General features: G+C 43.0%; 1 protein-coding gene across 5 annotated transcripts in view; it reads right to left on the reverse strand.

Annotated features, from left to right (window-relative positions):
* Positions 1 to 19,962, reverse strand: part of vps53 (VPS53 subunit of GARP complex) — a 300,014-nt gene that overhangs the window by 12,054 nt on the left and 267,998 nt on the right. For all 5 annotated transcript variants that reach the window (XM_069912009.1, XM_069912007.1, XM_069912008.1 and 2 more), the window contains one exon: positions 1,075 to 1,179. In XM_069912009.1, the coding sequence (XP_069768110.1) occupies positions 1,075 to 1,179 (105 nt within the window). The remainder of the gene's footprint in view (positions 1 to 1,074; positions 1,180 to 19,962) is intronic.

The following is a 19,962-nucleotide window of genomic DNA, read 5'->3' on the forward strand; positions in this document are numbered from 1 at the left end:
ACTCTTCTCTTAAATGCTGGTTATCTTGGTCCTAGGGAATGCACCTACAGCACTGTAGTGTCCAACTCCAAGAATGACAGCTTGGTGAATATCAATGTGTAAACGTCCAATCTGATTCCCAAATACTCCTGATTTTTGTATCTTAAAATTCAGCTTCTTAAAAAGATCGTGCAGCAATTTAGCAGATCAGAAGATGGTGGTCCAATAAAAGGTAGCTGAGTGATCGAGTTTTTCAGTGCTGTCCCAGAGAAAATCCTTCACCCGATGCCCCACCTGCCATGGCAAGTGATGGTGAGGAGATGGAAACTACAGAGTCCTCGCCATGGATCGCACACCTGGTCCTCCCTTTGAATCGAATCAAATCAAATCAGAATTTATTGTCATGAACGTGTCACGAAATTTGTTGTTTTGCGGCAGCGTCATGGGTACAAAAATTGCTCTGTTACATTAAAAAAAATAAATTAGTGCAAGAGAAGAGAAAAAGTGAGACAGTGCCTGTAGTTAATTGTCCATTCAGGAATCTGATGGCAGGGGGAAAGAAGCTGTCCTTGTGCCACTGGGTGCTCGTCTTCAGGCTCCTGTACCTCTTTCCCGATGGCAATAATGAGAAGAGGGCATGGCCTGGCTGATGAGGGTCCTTGATAATAGAGACGGCTTTCTTGGAACACTGCCTTATTGAGCTGCCTCTCCGCCTTGCCCTTCTCTGGTGCTCGCAACCTGTGGTATCTTTAAGGACCAGATTAATCAGTGGTAATCTCCTCCTGCTTCACCATTTCCTTTGGGGTCCCAAATCCTGGGTGCAATCTAGTCCTGCACTGTACCCATTTTGGTGGCCTGAACTCTCATTGGGCATTCCAATACCTCACACAGCATTACTTTAAAGAGGTCCATCTTGTGATCACCTAGCATTTACACTTGGTTGGTTACAGACCAAAGAATCTCATCAACCATCAATCGCTTTAACATTTTTAGGTGCTGTGAGTTGTGAATTTCCAGGATGCTTGGCAACTGTTTTCATTCCAATATTGTAGCATATTTGTTCTGAGACCACAAAGTTAACATAATAGACTTTACCTTCATGTCAAGAACTTTCTGGAACGTGTCTGTGCTGCAGTCTGCCAGAAGTTTGATGTAATTATCTACGAACACGACAGATGCTTCATGTGGAGCCATGACTACCTGAAAAATTAAGATATATTAACATCGTTAAAATGTGATTTAGCTCGAATTTGACCATGTATTTTAACTAGTGACATTACCAAAACATCTGTCATCAAAAATTATATTGTAGCTCATGAAACTTCACATACGATGTCAAAATAATCTCATTCAAACTATCCAATTTATTGAGATCAATGTGTATAAAACAGGATCCCAAAAATAAAACTAAAGGCATTGGTGGATCAGTTTCTGGAGTGGTTTGCAGAAGATGAACTGGTGGACGTGATACTAAAACAGAAAATTCTATTCATCTTTTGATTAAGTTCAAGTTTTTAAAAAAAATATCTTTCCTGGCTGTACATATGCAACCAGACAAAATATCGTTTTTCTGGTTCTCAGTGCACACATTTATATACACAATAATCACCTGCATATATCAAAATATCATACAAAATAAATACTCTATGTAAAAATAGTTCTGAATAAATTACTCATTTATAAGAGACCCAAGGTTAAAGGATACTGTTCATCAATTGCCCAGCCTGGCAGTCCTGATTCTGATGCTCCTGTACCTCCTTCATGATAGTAGTGGATCAAAGATACCGTGTGATAGATGGAAGGGATCCTCAATAATTCTTTGAGCCCTATTTAAACAATGCTTCTGGTGAATGCTGTCAATGGAGGAAAGGGAGATCCCAGTGATCTAATTCAATGAAATCTCCAGAACTCACCCATGGCACATGAACACATCTCAGGATCTCGTTCAAATGTCTGATCGGAGGGAGTGCATTATTTCTTCAACATGCATTTAGTTCCTGGTGGTCAATTCATGTTCCACCCACTATACTACATGCCCAGAATCATCCAGCTGCCATTTCCTCAAACTCTTCATTGCTGGTATCCCTCCTTCACTCAAGAGGACATGGTTCAGAGTGAATCTAATTTTCTGGATGCTTTGCTTTTACTCCAGGATTTTATTTTACAAAGACGATGGCTGATTTCATTAGTTATATCCCTTTTTCAAACTATGGAAGTATTCCACTGTTGTACAATATGCTGTGAAATCCTAACAATGGGGGTAACCTTAAAGTCTTTAAATCAGATCTTTGTACAACCAATATATTGTTTCGATTTTGCAGTGTGTCGTAAAGGAGTGACATCTGTAAGTCCTTGCAAGTTTTGAGGTCAGACTCTCACCCCACTGGACCTCGAGTAATAATAGATTTAGTATTAGGAGATAGAACAATATACATGAAAGTTGAACAAATCTGCAGAGGCTGGGATCGTGCAATATACAAATGTGCTGGAGAAACGTGGCAGGTCACTCATCATCCAATGGTTCGGGCCAGGCCAGAAATGTTGGTCACTCTATTTTGTATGTCTGCTGCATGACCTGTCTTGCAATATACACTAAACTTTTCAAATTCAGTCAGACCCATATCATTTTGCTTTTATTTGATGGTAGCAATTGTTCCTATGGATGTTTCATGCCATCCATAAACATCTTTCCTTAACTACATCACTCATCCTCAGACATGTGGCATGTTAATGCTTCCTTTTGTGTGTGCGCAACCAGAAATAAGGCAGGCATTCTCTTTCGAGTTTACCAATCACTTTTCATTGCGTGTTGAGGCATTCAATGGATTCACCATCCGGGGCAGAGATAAGCAGAATGTGACACTTCCGGCGGCAGACATTGGGGACCAACTTGCTCACGTGCTTCCAGCATGAGCAATACAATGCTTCCTCACTCAAGTCAGCTTCCTTCCCCGAGGAAAGTCAGTCAGCCTCTGCTTGCTTCCTTCTGACAGCAATCTGGCTGAACTTAATTTAACCAGACAATGCGGAATGGCCAACAGTTGGATTTGTTTCGCAGCTGGGACTTTCCCATCTAACCATTTACGGAGCGGAAACAGGCCATGTTGGCCTTTCGAGTCCGCACCGGTTCACTGATTTTTGTGCGCCCTCTTTAGGCAATGGTCCCGATGGGTTTGGCCCTCGAATTCCAACTTCAGTGGCTGAATTCTTCCGTTCTTCCACCTTGGCAAACTCCAAGAGTCTCGTTTGCATTCCCAGTTCCACACTAAATGAATCCCTTTATCTGTTCAAAGTAAAACGCACTATTTGGAGGGGGTCAATGCAGGTCCAGAAAGCAGCATCGCAGGTAAAGTAAAACAAGAAATGTAATTTTTGCACAGTGAAAAGCAGGACAACTATTGGCATTCAGTGAAGCATAAACATTAGTACACTGAATATGGAATATGGTTGAGATTGTTTGCCAATTAGGTAAAGCTGCGTTTAATTGGATCTGCTCGGTTCAAGGCGATGGTTTCAGTACTCTAGGAAAGCAGTGCAAGTAGGCAGTTCTAATGGCCTACCTACAAATTCCTGGGGTCAATTGGAGAGGCAATTAGAGCTGCTTCTGGCTTTAAATCTGCACATTGCAGGAACAGGAGTGGGCTATTCAGTCCCCGGAGCCTGGTGTACCATTCAATTAGAACAAGGCTCATTCACTATTGTTGTGCAGCCTTTAATTTCCTCGACGATCGAAAATCCGTAAGGATATTGTGTTAAATTTACTGACTTTTGTTTACTTTAAATTGAAATTCTTTTACATTTAACAAAATTCAAAGCACCTGATCTAAAAGTGTCAACAAGAGAACCGAAAAACAGACATTCCCTGCCATTGATTTTACTTTATTAAGAGCAAGGAAAATAAAATGGTTGTTGAGGAATAGAACTGCATTCATGAAGAATAAGGAAACAATTAAAATTTGCTCATTTTGAAAATAATAATAATACTTAAACGCTGTGCTTGCTGCTCCCAGGTCCTTCATTTATGGCTGCAGGGATATAGCTCTTTTCCACAGGGTTCAGGTCCGATTGACTGGAACCGCCAAAAAAAAAAATCAGGAACTGAGTAGCCAGGAAAGGTTAAACAGGTTCGGACTTTATTCCCTGAACCATAAAAGGATGAGGGGAGATTTGATAGAGGTATTTAAAATTATGAGGGGGGACAGACAGAGTAAATGTAGGTAGGTTTTTTCCACTGAGGGTAGGTGAGATACAAACCACAAACCAGAGGACATGGGTTAAGGGTGAAAGGGGAAAAGTTTAAGGGGAACATCTTCACACAGAGAGTGTGTGGAAATAGCTGTGGAGAATGTGGGCTCGATTTTAATTTTTAAGAAGAATTTGAACAGGTTTGTGGACTGGAGGGGTATGGGAGTGCAATGGTTGGGTCCTTGGGACAATGTAGAATAATAGTTCAGCATGGACTACAAGGGCCAAAGGGCCTGTTTCTGTGCTGTACTTGGGAATTTGCATGTTTTAGGCCACTATTAGAAGTATTAGGTCATAGAAAACTGCATTTGGGAGACCAAAAAGATAAATAAAATAGGTGTGGTATTATGTTGCTCACAGAAAATCAAGGTTTTGGCATTAAGGTTGGCACAGACAATATGGGCCTGTGTACTGTCCTATGCCTGAAATACACATGCCAGAGCATCATGCCAAAAGGCTCATCTTAGTTCTGATATAAAGGTTGATTAGCATCAAGAAAACATAGGACAAGGTCAATTAGATGTTAATTACAGACTGGAGCATGTTTATTGATCTTAAGTGTTTGGTTAATATTGGGGCATGCTGTTCTCTATTGGATTGAATAATGTCTGTAACACATCTGGCATGTAATGAGTCAGTACTAGGCTATATACAGATATATCATTTGATTGCAGCAATGGTTTCATGCCTTTACAGTCCGAAAGCAGCCTTGAGTCAGAATCATGGATGCGTGTCACAACATTTAATGTTTTGCAGCAGCAGTAATTGTGCATTCTTCTTTGGCTCGGCTTTGCGGACGAAGATTTATGGAGGGGTAAATGTCCATGTCAGCTGCAGGCTCGTTTGTGGCTGATAAGTCCGATGCGGGACAGGCAGACACGGTTGCAGCGGTTGCAAGGGAAAATTGGTGGGTTGGGGTTGGGTGTTGGGTTTTTCCTCCTTTGTCTTTCGTCAGTGAGGTGGGCTCTGCGGTCTTCTTCAAAGGAGGTTGCTGCCCGCCAAACTGTGAGGCGCCAAGATGCACGGTTTGAGGCGATATCAGCGGTGGTCAATGTGGCAGGCACCAAGAGATTTCTTTAGGCAGTCCTTGTACCTCTTCTTTGGAATGTGATTAATGCAAAAAAAAAGTGATGTAGTGCCCATAGGCTAATTGTCCGTTCAGAAATGGGGAAGAAACTGTTTGTGTAATTTGAACATAGCTTTCTTCAAAATGTAAGAGTAAAACACGAAAGTCTGCAGACATAGTGAGTGAAGTAAAAACACAAGGCTGGAGGAGCTCAGTGGGTCAAACAGGGTTCTTTATATAGCAAAGATACAGAACCAACGTTTCAGGCCTGAGCCCTTCATCAAGGTGTGGGCAGGCACCCGAACAAAACGTTTTGCTCGCATCCCTGATGAAGGCCTCAAGCCTGATCCGATGGTTCTGTATCTCTTGAGTACACTGTTTGACCTGCTGAGTTTCTCCAGCATTCTTATTTTACTTCTACAAAATGTATTTGCTTGTGTACGTCATTTTGCCGCTGACATTTATTTTCTGTTCATAACTGCCCTAGGAAGGTGGTAGCGAGCCATCTCACCCTCTCTCATCAATAAGAAGAAGGGAATTCCAGGGTTTGGAGCTAGTGATGATAAAGGAATGGTGATGAGTTTACAAGCCAGAATGGTGTGTGTCTTTGATAGATGGTACCATGGGCCTGATGCTCTGCTCCATGGTAGAGATCAGAGATTTGTGATGTTCAATCAGGACAGTGTTAGGATCCTTGAAATTTTGGCACAGAAATGTGTATTGGTCAAAAATAGACAACTGAGCTGAATCTCACTGTGGTGGAATATGGTAGTGCACTGCCTCACTACACTGTACAGGCTGGCCTGCCTCCGACCTTCTAGCTCCTCTCTCACTCCTTCCTGAAAGATTCCCAGTAAAGGCTGACAGCCTTAGTCTCTTCCCGCTATACCAGCCTTAGATACGGGCCAGCAGTATGTAAAACGGTGCCTGATGTTTCAGGTCATTAAACCCTTTAATCACTTGCTTTGCGTCTGCTTGTGGTTATTGGTCATGCTACACTCACTCTCCAGCTCTTGCTTCATATCTTCAACTCTTCAAATGCTCATCCAGGTCCTTTTTAAATGTGATCCACACTACTCACCTCCTCTGTAATCCTTCCACCAATTACCTTAAATTTATACCTCTAGTTATTGGTGTTCTCTCCCAAGGAAACAAGTCCTTCCTGTGCAACCTGTCTGCTCCTGTGGCATTTCACACACCCTCCGGTTAAATTACTTGAGGGAAAAAACCCTAGACCAAAACTAATATTCCCAACCCTGGCATCATCCCTGTAAATCTCTTCCAGTGCAATCATATTCTTCCTGCTGTGTGATGATGAGAATTTACACTATGTCAGCAACATCAGTGGGGTGAGAGAGGATAATTTTTGATATTTTAGGTTGACAATTCTTTCTTGCTGCGTTCCATCAGATGCTGCTCGACACGCTCCAGATTCCAGGATCTGCAGTCTCTCGTCGCATTGGTTTACAGAGCTCTACTATGAATTTCCTGCTCTTTTATTTCACACCTCAGCCACTAAGGTCTTCTTAACCATCTTATCTACCCACCTTGCCATTTTCAGTGTCCTATTGGGAGTTCTGATAGGCAGGCAGGCCTAGGTGAGAGTCCGTGGTTGGGGCATTGGGAGCTCGGTTGGGAGAGCTCGGCAAAATTCTGTGGTCAGACCATCAGGAGCTTGGGTGGGTGGGCAGCTGGGGCCAAATATAGGGGGCTTTTCTTTTACATGTGATATATGAAAAATACCAGAATTTTTTGGCCAAAAAATAAGGGGTTGACTATTTCAGTGTTGCCTGTTACCATGTATTGTAATATATTGGAATCAAGGGGCTTTTACTTTCCTGTTCATTTTACCACAAGGGACTTTGTCAATTGTCCTGCTAAGATCCATGTTTACTATATTGAATGTTCTACCCACATTAAGCCTCTATGTAAACACCTAAAAAAAAAACAATTTAAACTAATCAAACACAACGCCTTATCAAATCCATGCTTACTACCTTTGATTTAAATTCTTATTTCTGTTAAATCTCAGAATTTCTCAATACCGATATTGAGTTGACTGGCTTGCAGTTACTTGCCTGTGCCTGTAATCCTTTGGAACAAGATTACAGCCATAGACATTCTTCCAGACCTCTGGAACCATGCCTGTAGCTGAGGATGATTGGTAAATCTCTTGGCCCTTTCAAGAACTTGGGATACATTTTACATTTTACCTCAGTCTCTTAAAAATTGTCCCCGGTTAACGATAAAATCAGAAGTGGCAAGCAAGGTATAAAAACCCCACACAAGTATATATAGCAGACAAATGATTAATGGAAAACATCTCACACTCTGTCCGCTAGTTCGTTTATTGGGTCAATAAGTTCCGAAGGGAGAAAACACTAGTGAATGCATATTGCTCCCCTTTTAGTGATCTCTCTCACCAATAATAATATTCTGAAGCTGTCACAGCCGTTGCATTATCTAGCACCCTTGTGGAATATTTCACCTTACGATGTAATAATAACACTCCTTTAAAAATGTAAGCATTATATTTCATACATTGAACAAGATTTATTTTAAGAAAATTTTAAATCTAATTTAAACCGTATGGTTAGCTCAGTACTAAACTTCCACACAAGGTATACACAGGGCTGAGTGAGGACATCTGGAACGTACAATTCCGGGAGGTGTCCATCACACACTTTCTCTCTCTATGAGGCTCCTACCCTTTCCAAATCATTCATAGATGAACTTGACAACAGTACTGGCTGACTGCCAGCATGCTGTAAAGACTTCTTTTCACTGATACCTATTTAAAAAAAGGTCCAAGCATATGCTGTACCTACCACCCCACTTCATACTCAAGGCCTCCCACCCACCTTTCCTAAAGTAGCCACTAGCTTCCAAATCAGAATTAACTAGGGTGCTGGTTAGTTCACACACTAAGTGCAATGGGAATTACCTGGCAAGATACCACTGTTCCATTAGTTTTCTTAATGTGAAGTTAGGAGTACTGCGTGCAGCTCTGGTCTCCTTACTTGAGGATGGAGGTACTGGCTTTGGAGGTGATGCAGAGGAGGTTCACCAAGTTGATTCCAAGGATGAACGGGTTAGCCTATGAGGAGAGATTGAGTTGTCTGGGACTGTACTTGCTGGAATTCAGATGAATGAGAGGGGATCTTAAAGAAACGAATAAAGTTATGAAAGGAATAGATAAGCTAGAGGTAGATAAGTTTCCATTGGTAGGTGAAACGATAACTAAAGGACAGCCTCAAGAACCAGGATAGTAGGTTATTAATGTTGTGTTGCAATAATTACTTTATTTTTATTTCTCTTTAAATGTAATTTCTTTGTTTTATTCATGTAATAAAATCTTTAAATAAAGTTTAAATAAAAAAGAACCAGGATAGTAGATTTACACAGAGATGAGGAGGAACTGCTTTTCCCACTGAGTGGTGTATCTATGGAATTCTCTACCCACGGAAGTAGTGGAGGTGGCCTCAGTAAACATTTTTGAGGCATCTGGATAGTAGGGGAATTAGGGATATGGGGAAAAGGCAGATCGGTGGAGATGAGCCTATCATCAGATCAGCCATGATCTCATTGAATACTACTGAATGGTGGAGCAGACTCGATGGGCCGAATGGCTGACTTCTGCTGCAATTTCTTGTATTCTTCTGTCATTTATTGTTTAAGCAGATAACAAAAATCTAGATTCAATGCCAGTTAATATTTCAGATCATTAGTCCTCAATTTTCACTTTATTCGGATCTGATCATAAGCTTAGAGATAACGACCATTTTGCAATGCCTGAATAAATCTACCACTCCTCTTTAAGTCATTCCTTATAATTTTCTTCATTAATTAATTTTTGATCACCTGCTCAATGATTGCTTGATGTAGGCCATGTCAATTATAGGCTCGAGAATGTTCCAGTGAAGCACTTTATCATTTTAAATCAACCATTAATGTAACAAGCGATCTTCTTGAATGAGCACCACAGAATCAAACAAACTTGGTTAGACCCGTCCTGGTAAGTTCCACATTGAGTCCATAACGTTGTAGCAAAAGGAAGGCGAAGGACAAAATTCCTTTGCAAACTAAGCTATTAGTTCTCTTTCCAGGTGGAGAGGCTTTCAGTTGAAGCAAGATCAGTGGATGGAGACATCAAACAAAGGTAAAACTACAGATCCAGAGTACTGTGAAATATAATGTTGACTTTCTCTCCCATACATTCACATTAAGGAAGCTGAAAAAATGTGTACAGGACTGCTAATATCAGAAATGTGTACCCCACACCAACCAAAGCCACCACTAGTCTGAGAGACTGGCTTAGTTCTTCCAGTATTTCTGTGTTTTTACTACAATCACATTGTCTGTAGACTTCCGAGTTTTACTCAACACCAGATAAACCCTCCTGCAGCCAGTGCCAATCCCTCCTACAGCCGATGCCAACCAAGCCCTCCTGCAGCCACTGCCAACCAATCACTCCTGCAGCCACTGCCAACCAATCACTCCTGCAGCCACTGCCAATCCCTCCTGCAGCCACTGCCAATCCCTCCTGCAGCCACTGCCAATCCCTCCTGCAGCCAGTGCCAACCAAGCCCTTCTGCAGCCACTGTCAACCAAGCCCTCCTGCAGCCACTGCCAATCCCTCCTGCAGCCACTGCCAATCCCTCCTGCAGCCACTGCCAATCCCTCCTGCAGCCACTGCCAATCCCTCCTGCAGCCACTGCCAATCCCTCCTGCAGCCACTGCCAACCAAGCCCTCCTGCAACCACTGCCAATCCCTCCTACAGCCAGTGCCAACGAAACCCACCTACAGCCAGTGCCAACCTCCTGCAGCCACCATCAGCCAAGCCATCTAGTTACCATTATCTAAGCCATTTACACCCACAACTAACCATGCTATCTAACACTCTTCCATTGCCAGTACTGCATATGTTTTTTTATTGTGACCAGGTATTTGCAATAGCTTTCATCTAAAAGGAAAACACCTGGGCTTATTTATGCATGTAGCAGGGCTATTTTTGAGAGCAGCAACTTAGTGTACTCCATTTGCTGCAATCTGAGACCATTTTAAACCGTTCTGCTCAGTGGGGGTTAAGAGCCTGGTAACCATCTTCTTAACATGTAAAACACAACAGGCTGCAGGAGAACATGGTAACTGTCAGGGTCATTCAACACTATTGTTCTCCATTTCTCTGAATGAGGATCTTATCATTTAAATTGATCACCTGCACACACTGGAGTATTTCTACAGCTGAATGATGCAGCTGTTTTCCACTAACAATAACTACGTGGAATACATCCAGAGATCAGATATCAAATGCTGGTTGCCTAGTTATTCCATTACAAATTTTGTCTACCAATTTTTCTTCCACTACCCTCACATTAAAGCAATTGGGTAGGTTTTGAGTGAAACACAAAGTCTGCAAGTGTGTGGTGTAATTCTCATTTCAAAATGGCCCAGAGGGAGTACTTTCAACCTATTTAGTCCTGTTTCTTCAGTTAGTTTGGCCAACTTATTTCTCAAGGTTCCATTTCCTCTTTCCACAATTCCAGCTGCCTGTGGGTGATGGGCACGGTGTAATTCTTGTTTTAGCGGCAGCACGGTTGGCGTAGCGGTTACCTCAATGCCTTTACAGCGCCAGCGATTGAGACCGGGGTTTGAATTCCATGCTATCTGTAAGGAGTTGGTATGATCTCCCCATGTCTGCGTGGGTTTTCCCTGGTTTCCTCCCACAATTCAAAACGTACCAGGATCAGTCTTGTGGATGGTGGGGTGTGGCTGGTTGAAGGGCTCCAACCCCCCGCTTTTCCTGCATTAGCCATTTAGAAGAAAGTTTATTTTTTTTAAAACATACTGGGGTTGTAGGTTAATTGGATGTAAATTGGGCGGCACAGACTGGTGGCCAAAATGGCCTGTTAACGTACTGTACGTCTAAATTAAAAACACACAGAACTCAGCCGGTCTCGCAGCGTCCATAGGAGGTAAAGATTATTACTGATGGTCTGGGCCTGAGCCCTTCTTCCAAGGCGTAAAGCAAAAAGCAGGCAGAGTTTTAGTTTAATTTGGGCATTATGTTCAGCACAGACATTGTGGGCTGAAGGGCCTTTTCCTGTGCTCGACTGTTCAATGCACAATTAAAAAATAACTGTTTCATAAATGTCACAAAACTGGCCCTAACAGGCACAATCAGAGAGTATTGAGCCAATCAGCCCAGAGACATAGACATAGAACAATACATCACAGGACTGGCCCTTTGGCCCTCAATGTTGTGCCAACCCATATATTCCTTCCTAAAAAAAAGTACTAAACCCTCCTGACACCATAACCCTCTATTTTTCTTTTATCCATCTCTTAAATGCCCCCAATATTTCAGCCTCCAACATCATCTCTGGCAAGGCAGTCCAGGCACCCATAATTCTCTGTAAAAACTTACCCTTAAACTTCCCTCCCTTAACTACGTACATATATCCTCTGGTGTTTGCCCACTAAGGGACAACTTGCCATTTGATCTGCATTAATCCTATCGCCGCAGCCCCAGATTCTCCCACTCTGCTGTACACCACGAGTGGCCTACAGTGGCCAATCAACTTACTAATCTGTACATGTGGGAGGAAACCAAGGTGGGTGCAGGGAAAGCATACCAAGTACATTCAGACAGCACTGGGGGTCAGGAGAGAACCCGGGTCCCTGCTGCTGTGGAGCAGTTTCACCCCTATGCCACTCATTGTTCAACCAGTGTTCACCTTTCCACATTTTCTCAAAGGGTTATGCAGCTGATTTGCCATAGTAAGAATGAATGAAGGAGAGGAACTGATCCTGCTCTCACTGAGTATTAAAACCTGACATCTCTTTGCAGCAAAGCTACTCTGCACTTAGTGAAGGTCCTCCTTGCTAAAATTAGAAACTCACACGCAGCTTGGGGAATGGGGAAGGTGATTTGCATTGTCCTGCAAAATCCACATGAAAACAATTTCTTCAAAATGTATATGCCGCAAACTTTGTACCTCTTGCAGTTTCTTGGGTTGTGGTCAGGTTTTAGCAAATAGCTTTTGGCAGAAAAATTAGCAGGCAGCTGTAGCTTGTTGCATATTCCTTTTCAGAATTTCAAACTAAAGGTGGAGGCTGTTTGAAAAGAAACCTTGACCGGCGAAATGCCACTTACTCCCAAGAGCTTAACATCCAACATTTTTGAAATTCTAAGAATTTGCATTTATTTTTTCTTCTGATTTTACAGCACATTTGGTGCCTCTTTTTTTCTCTCTGGTCTCTCACAAGCCATCATTCTTTGGTCAAAGGGTGAGAAATTTCCCTTTCTCCCTTCCCCCCCCCCCCCCCCCGCCATCTCCACCAAAGAGCAAGCTTGGAGAGAGTCCAAGAGAGTTCTGGGGAGAGCTGCGGCCAGCTTGCCTCTCCATGTGTGGTGCCCGACATCATTTGCTCAAATGCTCTCTCTCCTCAGCAAAAGTACCAGAATCAGAATTTATTGTCATGAACATGTCACAAAATTCATTGTTTTGCTGCAGCTTCACAGTGCAAACATTCATATAAACCACCTTACAAAATAAATAAAGTTAGTGTAAGAAAAATACAAAATAAGGTAGTGTCTGTGGTTCATTGCTCATTCAGAAATCTGATGGCGGAGGTAAAAAAAAAAGCTGTCTGCCCTTGAGTGCTCATCTTCAGGCTCCTTTCCCGATGGTAGGTAGGAGAATGAAGAGGGCGTGGCCCGGGTGAGGATGGAGGCTGCTTTCTTAAGACACTGCCTCTTGTAGATGTCCCCAATCGTCCCTGTGATGTTACAGGCCGAGCTCACAACCTTCTGGAGCTTTCTTGTCCTGAGCATAGGGCCGGTCTGGAATGGGGATCTGCGTTAATAAACTGGAGGTACATCCAGCCACTTGGAAGGCCAATGAAGCCCTCCCCCGTGACGCTATTTTGGGTGCCCCTGGCCAATGTTCCTCCACACACTTCTGGTTAGTACTGCCCACTTCATCCATCTCAAACCCACGATGCTTAACTGATCACTCAACCAGCAGCTGCTTGGTGATATCCAGCTGTGCACAAAATCATAATAGAGGTAAAGGCAGCAACAAGTTATTCCAGTCCAAGAATAATTTCTCATTAAAAGTGTTTAAATAACTTGATAAGCCACAATATAAAAGCACTTTGTGCCTTTACACTCGAGTATGTTGAACACATGGATTTTATGCAATAAAACAGCCACTGGATAGAGATTTTATTTATAGTACTAAATGCATGGTACTTCATAAAGTACCCACACCCCCAGATGAACGCACAGATTGTTGAAGAATTCTGATCAGTACCTCATTTAATTGAAGCTATACAGGATGCTGGCTAGTCTCCAATAAAAGAGTTAGTCTCAAAATCTCATTTTACTTATTCAGCCATTTCTTTGATGTACATTTGCACATCAGCGAGCATTTGCTTTTCTGTGTGTGCTAATGGCATTCCAACTGCACCCAGACACAAAAGAGACACCAACATGTTTAGAAATGGGTACTGCAGCCATTTAGCTTAAAGCAGATGTTTAGCTCCACGATTTGGCACTGTTCTTTCAAGAGATTTGAAGCGTGTTGGAGGCAAAGTCACGTCATGGACACTCAGCGACTTTTGCTTCTCTTTCTCTCCTGCTGTAAGGGGCGCCGGGCGACACTGACGGCGACTTCACCTGCCTATGCCAGGCAAAAGGCAATTTTCTGTAAACCCCAGCAGCAGTAAGACAGAGGACTCTTGGATTTACAGGCTGTGTCCAGGGCCTCACACGGAGTCAGATATCGAGGACTGCTGGAAGACCATCATCTGGGTGAAGATGCACTTTGGCCTTCCGGAAACCTGTTGGTCTTTCAGCGCATGGAGACGTGGGCGAGGGAATGCTGCCGAATGGAGTATGTGTTGAGGGACACACTGAGGGTTGGTTCAGCCAACGTGATGGCGCTGTGGGGCAGGACCACAGTCTACAGTCCTCCCATTACTGGGCACTGAGGGGAAGCCTTTCAAACAACAGAGTGGGGAGTAACTGCAAGGTGCCACAGTGGTAGTACTGGTAGAAATAAAATCAATTGTAACAATGCAGAGTGACGGGAATGTATGGAGATGAAATTTCATGTAATATTACTTGCTCCGCACTATTACATGACAATGAAGGAATCTTGAATTACGTTCTATGGTGGGAAAGTTCTATACTGTGTGTTTTCACATTCAGCATTTTCCCACCAATAGATTCATCCTGAAGCACAGTCAAAACTGGTCAGCCTCTTAGATACAGGACCCTCCAAGAGCCGATCAGATGGATTAATCCTCAATCTGCTAATGGTGGGTGCAGATAAAGGAAGAACTAGAGGAAACTAAAGCTTTAGATTAGTGTTTGATTTGAAATATATCACCTCTAACAACTCAGCCTGGATTCCACGAGCCGAGTTTGGAATAAGAATGACACTTAGGCTTGTGGACGCGATAGGGGGATCAACAGTGATTGTGATGAATGGCAGAGTAGACTTGAGTGCACTCACCTTTGTTTCTAATATTTTCTGTCCCTAAAACTGAGCCCTTTTTCGACTCAAAGAGATTTATGACAAAAAGTGTGGTCAATCCAGTCGAACAAGAGCTATTCAGTCTAAAACCATCTTCGAGCAATGGATCCATAGCCTTAAAGGTCAAAGGTTCCAGCCCACCCTCCAGGGGAACATTGTCTCCACGCATCACTCAAATCTATGGTTTTAGATCCTATTCTAAGGCAAGGAAGCCCCTCCTAATTACTTCATCGAGACCCCTTATGATTTTAGACCTCTTCAGCTAAACCTCCTATGTGAACTGTGCGGAAACACCATCTTTCAGGGGTGAATTTGCTGCTAATTGAACCAATGTGGCCCCTAAAGCGGTGAACAAGTTGGACAGCAAACATTCGTTATCCCGATTTCAAGCGACTGGCAAAAAAAAATCACAGAAAATAAATACCTGTAGGTAAAAAAAAAACCCACCCGGATGTTTAAAATTGGCAGCACTCGATTTCAATCGACTGGAAGATTCATTTATCCAGCGTCTAACAATTCCCATAGGTGCCGGATACCGGGGGGGGGGTGGGGTTACTGAACTTGTATTCCTGGAGGAAGGCACTGAAACATTTGATGAGGAAACAAGATGCGCAACTTGAGTATTAGGACGAATCACTGGGCTGAGTCTTCCGTGAGCAGTGTTCTCCTGTGTAAGTGCCACCAACACTGGGAGTTCTGTACATGTAAGCACAAAGGCGTGAATCCCCGAAGGTCCTGATGGTCATCAGAGCCATTGACTTGTACAGCATGGAAACAGGCCCTTTGGCTCACCAAGTCCACAATGACCATTTGGCCTCATCCAATTTTATTCCCTCCATGTTCTCAGAGACTTTCCCCTAGATTTGATCATTCATCTATACACCATGGTCAGTTTATGGTGGCCACTTAACCTCCCAAACCGTGTATGTGGCAAACAGGAGTAGAGCAGATGGCCTAGAGGAAATGCGCGCGCGCGCGCGCGCACACACACACACACACACACACACACACACACACACACACACACACACACACACACACACACACACACACACACACACACACCTAGAGTGAAGACACTGGAGGTATGAGGCAGCTGCATCACAAGTATTTCACTCCAATGACTAGACGCTAATGCCGACCTCTGAGGACAAAATTGGAAGGATTCCTCTCCACTTAAAGCCGTAGTTATTGAGCTGTACAGGATGGCACCTTTGACTCAACTCGACCATGCCAACCAGGTTTTCCCATTTAAGCTGCTCCCATTTGCCTGTGTTTGACCGATATCCCTCTAAACCTGTACTTATCCATTTACCTGTCCAAATGTTTTATCAATATCGTATTTGTTGCTGCTTCTACCACTTCCTCTGGTGGACCAAACAGCATGTTTCTATAGCAGTTCAGTCCATATACACAACACCCTCTGTAAAACAACATTGCTCCTCAGGTCCCTTTTAAGTCTTTACTCCCCACCCCCCTCCCCTTGAGTGGGGTCACAAGAACTACCTTGCACTCAAGATTAGCCAAACTAAGGAATTAATTATGGACTTCAGGAGGAAATGAGAACATGAACCAGTCCACATCGTCAGCAGCAGGGAAGGTCAAGAACTCCAAATTCTCGGGTGTCAACATCTCTGAGGATCTGTCCTGGAGCCTCCACGTTGATGCAATCACAAAGAAGGCTTGCCAGCAGCTATACTTTACACGGTGTTCGAGGAGATTTGGTACGCTACCGAAGACCCTCAAAATCATCTACAGGAGTACCATGGAGAGGATTCTGGCTGGTTGCATCATTGTCTGGTACGGAGGTGCCAACGGTCAGGACAAGAAAAACACTCCAGAGGGCTGTTATCATGGCCTGCGATACCACGGACACCAGTTTTCGCTCCATCGAAGGCATCTACAAGAAGCGGTGCCTTAAGAAAGTAGCCTCTAACCTCAAGGACCCCCATCACCCAGACCACGCCCTCCTCACACTCCTACCATTGGGGAAAAGGTACAGGGGCCTGAAGATGAGCTCTCAGCAGCACAAGGTCAGCTTCTTCCCTACCGCCATCAGATCTATGAATGAATAATGAACCACAGACACTCCCTTCTTTTCATCTTGCACTATTTTGTAGGGTGCTTTATATGAATGTTTGCACTCTGATGCTGTCACAAAACAATGAATTTTGTGACATGTTCATGATAATAAATTCTGATTCCTCAAATGTATGTCCTTTAATTTTAAAATCACCTAGACTGGGGAAAGGACAGTGATGATTCATCATATCTAGGCCCCTAATGATCATTACTGTCTCAACAAGGTCACCCCTCAGCCTCCTCTCATTCAGGGAGAAAAAGAACTAGTCTATCTAAACTCTCCTCTCACCCAGGCAACATCCTTGTTTTTAGACACACGGCACGATAACAGGCCATTTCGGCCCAGGAGCCCGTGCCACACAATTACACCCGATTAACCAACAACCTGTGGTGCGTTTCGAATGGTGGGAGGAAACCGGAGGCCCTGGGGAAAACCCACGCAGACATGGGGAGAACGTACAAACTCGCAGGATTCAAACCCCGGTCCTGATTGCTGGCGCTGCAATGACATTGAGCTGACCACTAAGCCAACCGCGCCACACACCTCTTGCAAATCTTCTTACACCTTTTCCAGATTAATGACAACTTTCCTACATCAGGGCAACCAGAACTGCACACAGTATTCCAGTTGAGGCCTTACCAATGTGGAGAACCCTCTCAGATAATCCTGACCAAATGTGACCTGCCACACGAGGTTCTACTCAAAGGAGTTTAACTGAGAAGAACAGCTGCAAGGCAATAAGTATTTTTGGATTTTAGAAAAAAAACCTTTGAGTTTCTTTAACTTTTTTTTTTAAGTGTGATACATTAATTGTTTAACATACATAGGAGAATAATGGTTTGAATAGCCCTTATTAGTGAAAATTATTAATTCAATTTTGCTTGTAAAAACTAGTAAGTAGCTGTCAAGAGATTGAAAGTGTTGCTATTCAGAGGCATGCAAGTGTTCGTGTACATGATCCACTGAAAGTTAGCATGCCTGAGCAGCAAGCAATTAGGGAGGCAAACCATATGTTAGTCTTTACTGAAAGAGTTTTTGAGTACAGGGTTATAGACGCCTTGTTCCAACTATATGGGGCCCTGGTGAGACTGCACCTGGAGTATTATGTGCAGGTCTGCTCTCCTTACTGAGGAAGAGTTGACTTGCAATAGAGTGCAGCAAAGCTTCACTGCGTTGGTCCTTGGGATGGCAGGTTTATTGCATGAAGAGAAGTTGAGCAGACTGAGCCTACACTCCAAGTTTTGGAGAGATGATGTCACAGAAATATGCAAGATTCCTATAAAGCTTAGCTAGGTACCTGCAGGGTTGATGGTTGTGGCCGGTGAGTCTAAAACCAAGGGCCAAGATCTCAGAAAAAAAGGGTTTTCCATTCAGGAATGGGAGGAGAAGGCCCTTCATTGAAAGGGTAGTGAATCTTTGGAATTCTCTACCGGGTGGCCTGACAATTCCAAGACAGAGATGGAAAAGATTTTTTGCAAATTCAAGGAACTAAGGTAGTAGAACTAGTGCAAGAAGGTGGCAATGAGGCAAAAGATAAGACCTAATCTTATGAATGGCAGAGCAGGCACAAGGAGCGGAATGGTTTCTTCTGCTTAGATACACCATAGAAAGGTGCCCATGCCGACCTTTTGCCCATCTACGCTAATCCCATTTTCCCCCACAAGGTTTTGTGTACCATTTCTTCATACTTCTGAATGTTGGAAAGGTTCATAAATATTGGTTTTCATCCATTTTGTGGGATAGACTTATTCTAGGTTGCTTGGCCACAAATCAAGAAAAACTGACGATGATTGGAAATTCTGGACCATTAACTCTGGTGTGTGATTAAATGTGGCACAGAAGAGCAGACACAAGGAATATTGAAAGTGTTCATCAAGCCAGGTAGCATCTGTGGAGAGAGAAATGGGTAATGTTTTGGCTTTCTGTCCTCTCATCAGTTCTGATGGAAAGTCTCTTTGTTTCTCTCTCCATAGACGCTGCTTGACCTATTCCAAACATCCCCAGTTGTTTTTTTTACATTGCCAGCTTCAGCTGTATTTTGCCTAATGCAGATAATGTGACAGCACATTGTGATTCATTAAACAAACAAAATCCAAGTTGTCCATTAACTGATACATAAAGACTAAAGTGTAAACTTAAGTTTTAAACCAAAAGAATATCGTAAAACATGATTTTTCGCCTGGCTAATCTGGTTCCAAGGTGTACTCAATGGAAGATGCTTGAAAATGATTAGTTAAAGGCCACATAATTCTATAACAAGCCAACATGTGCATAATTTTAGATAAATTTTCTTTTCAAGATATTGCAACATATTTGTAAAAGTCCAGAATGAATGAGAAATTTGATTCCATTACAAGAATTGTCTGGTTTCTTCTGACTGTCGGGAATATTGTGTTCAGTTCTGGTCGCCTCATTACAGGAAGGATGTGGAAGCGATGGAGAGGGTGCAGAGGAGGTTTACCAGGATGTGGCCAGGAATGGAGAATGAGTCTTACTTATGAGGAAAAATTAGCAGAGCTAGGGTTTTTCTCCTTGGAGTGAAGAAGGATGAGAGGTAACTAAATAGAGGTCTACAAGATTATGAGAGGAATAGATAGGGTGGACAGCCAGCACCTTTTTGCCTGGGTGTGAGTTGCAAACATCAGAGAACTTCTGTACAAAGTGAGGGCAGGAAAGTTTAGGGAGATGTCAGGGGAAAGTTATTTATTTATTTCTACACAGTGAGTAGTGGGTGCCTGAAATGGATTGCCAAGGGTGGTGGTGGAGGTTAGTAAAATGGGGACATTTAAAAGACTCTTCAACAAGCACATAGATGAAAGGAAAAATAGAGGGTCATGAGGAAGGGAAGATTTAATTTTTGAGTAGGTTTTTGAGTGAACTGAACAACATCTTGGGGTAAAAGGCCTGTACTGTACTGTGCTGTAATGTTCTATTTTCTACAGAGAGAAAGCTTGAACTCAACAAGGAAAGTGAACTTCTCCAGTACCTCATTGATTCCATGAAATTCAGAATGGACCATTGTTGGGTACAAGAAACAAGGGGT

The sequence above is a fragment of the Narcine bancroftii genome, chromosome 14, assembly GCF_036971445.1.
Source record: "Narcine bancroftii isolate sNarBan1 chromosome 14, sNarBan1.hap1, whole genome shotgun sequence".
Classification (NCBI taxonomy): domain Eukaryota; kingdom Metazoa; phylum Chordata; class Chondrichthyes; order Torpediniformes; family Narcinidae; genus Narcine; species Narcine bancroftii.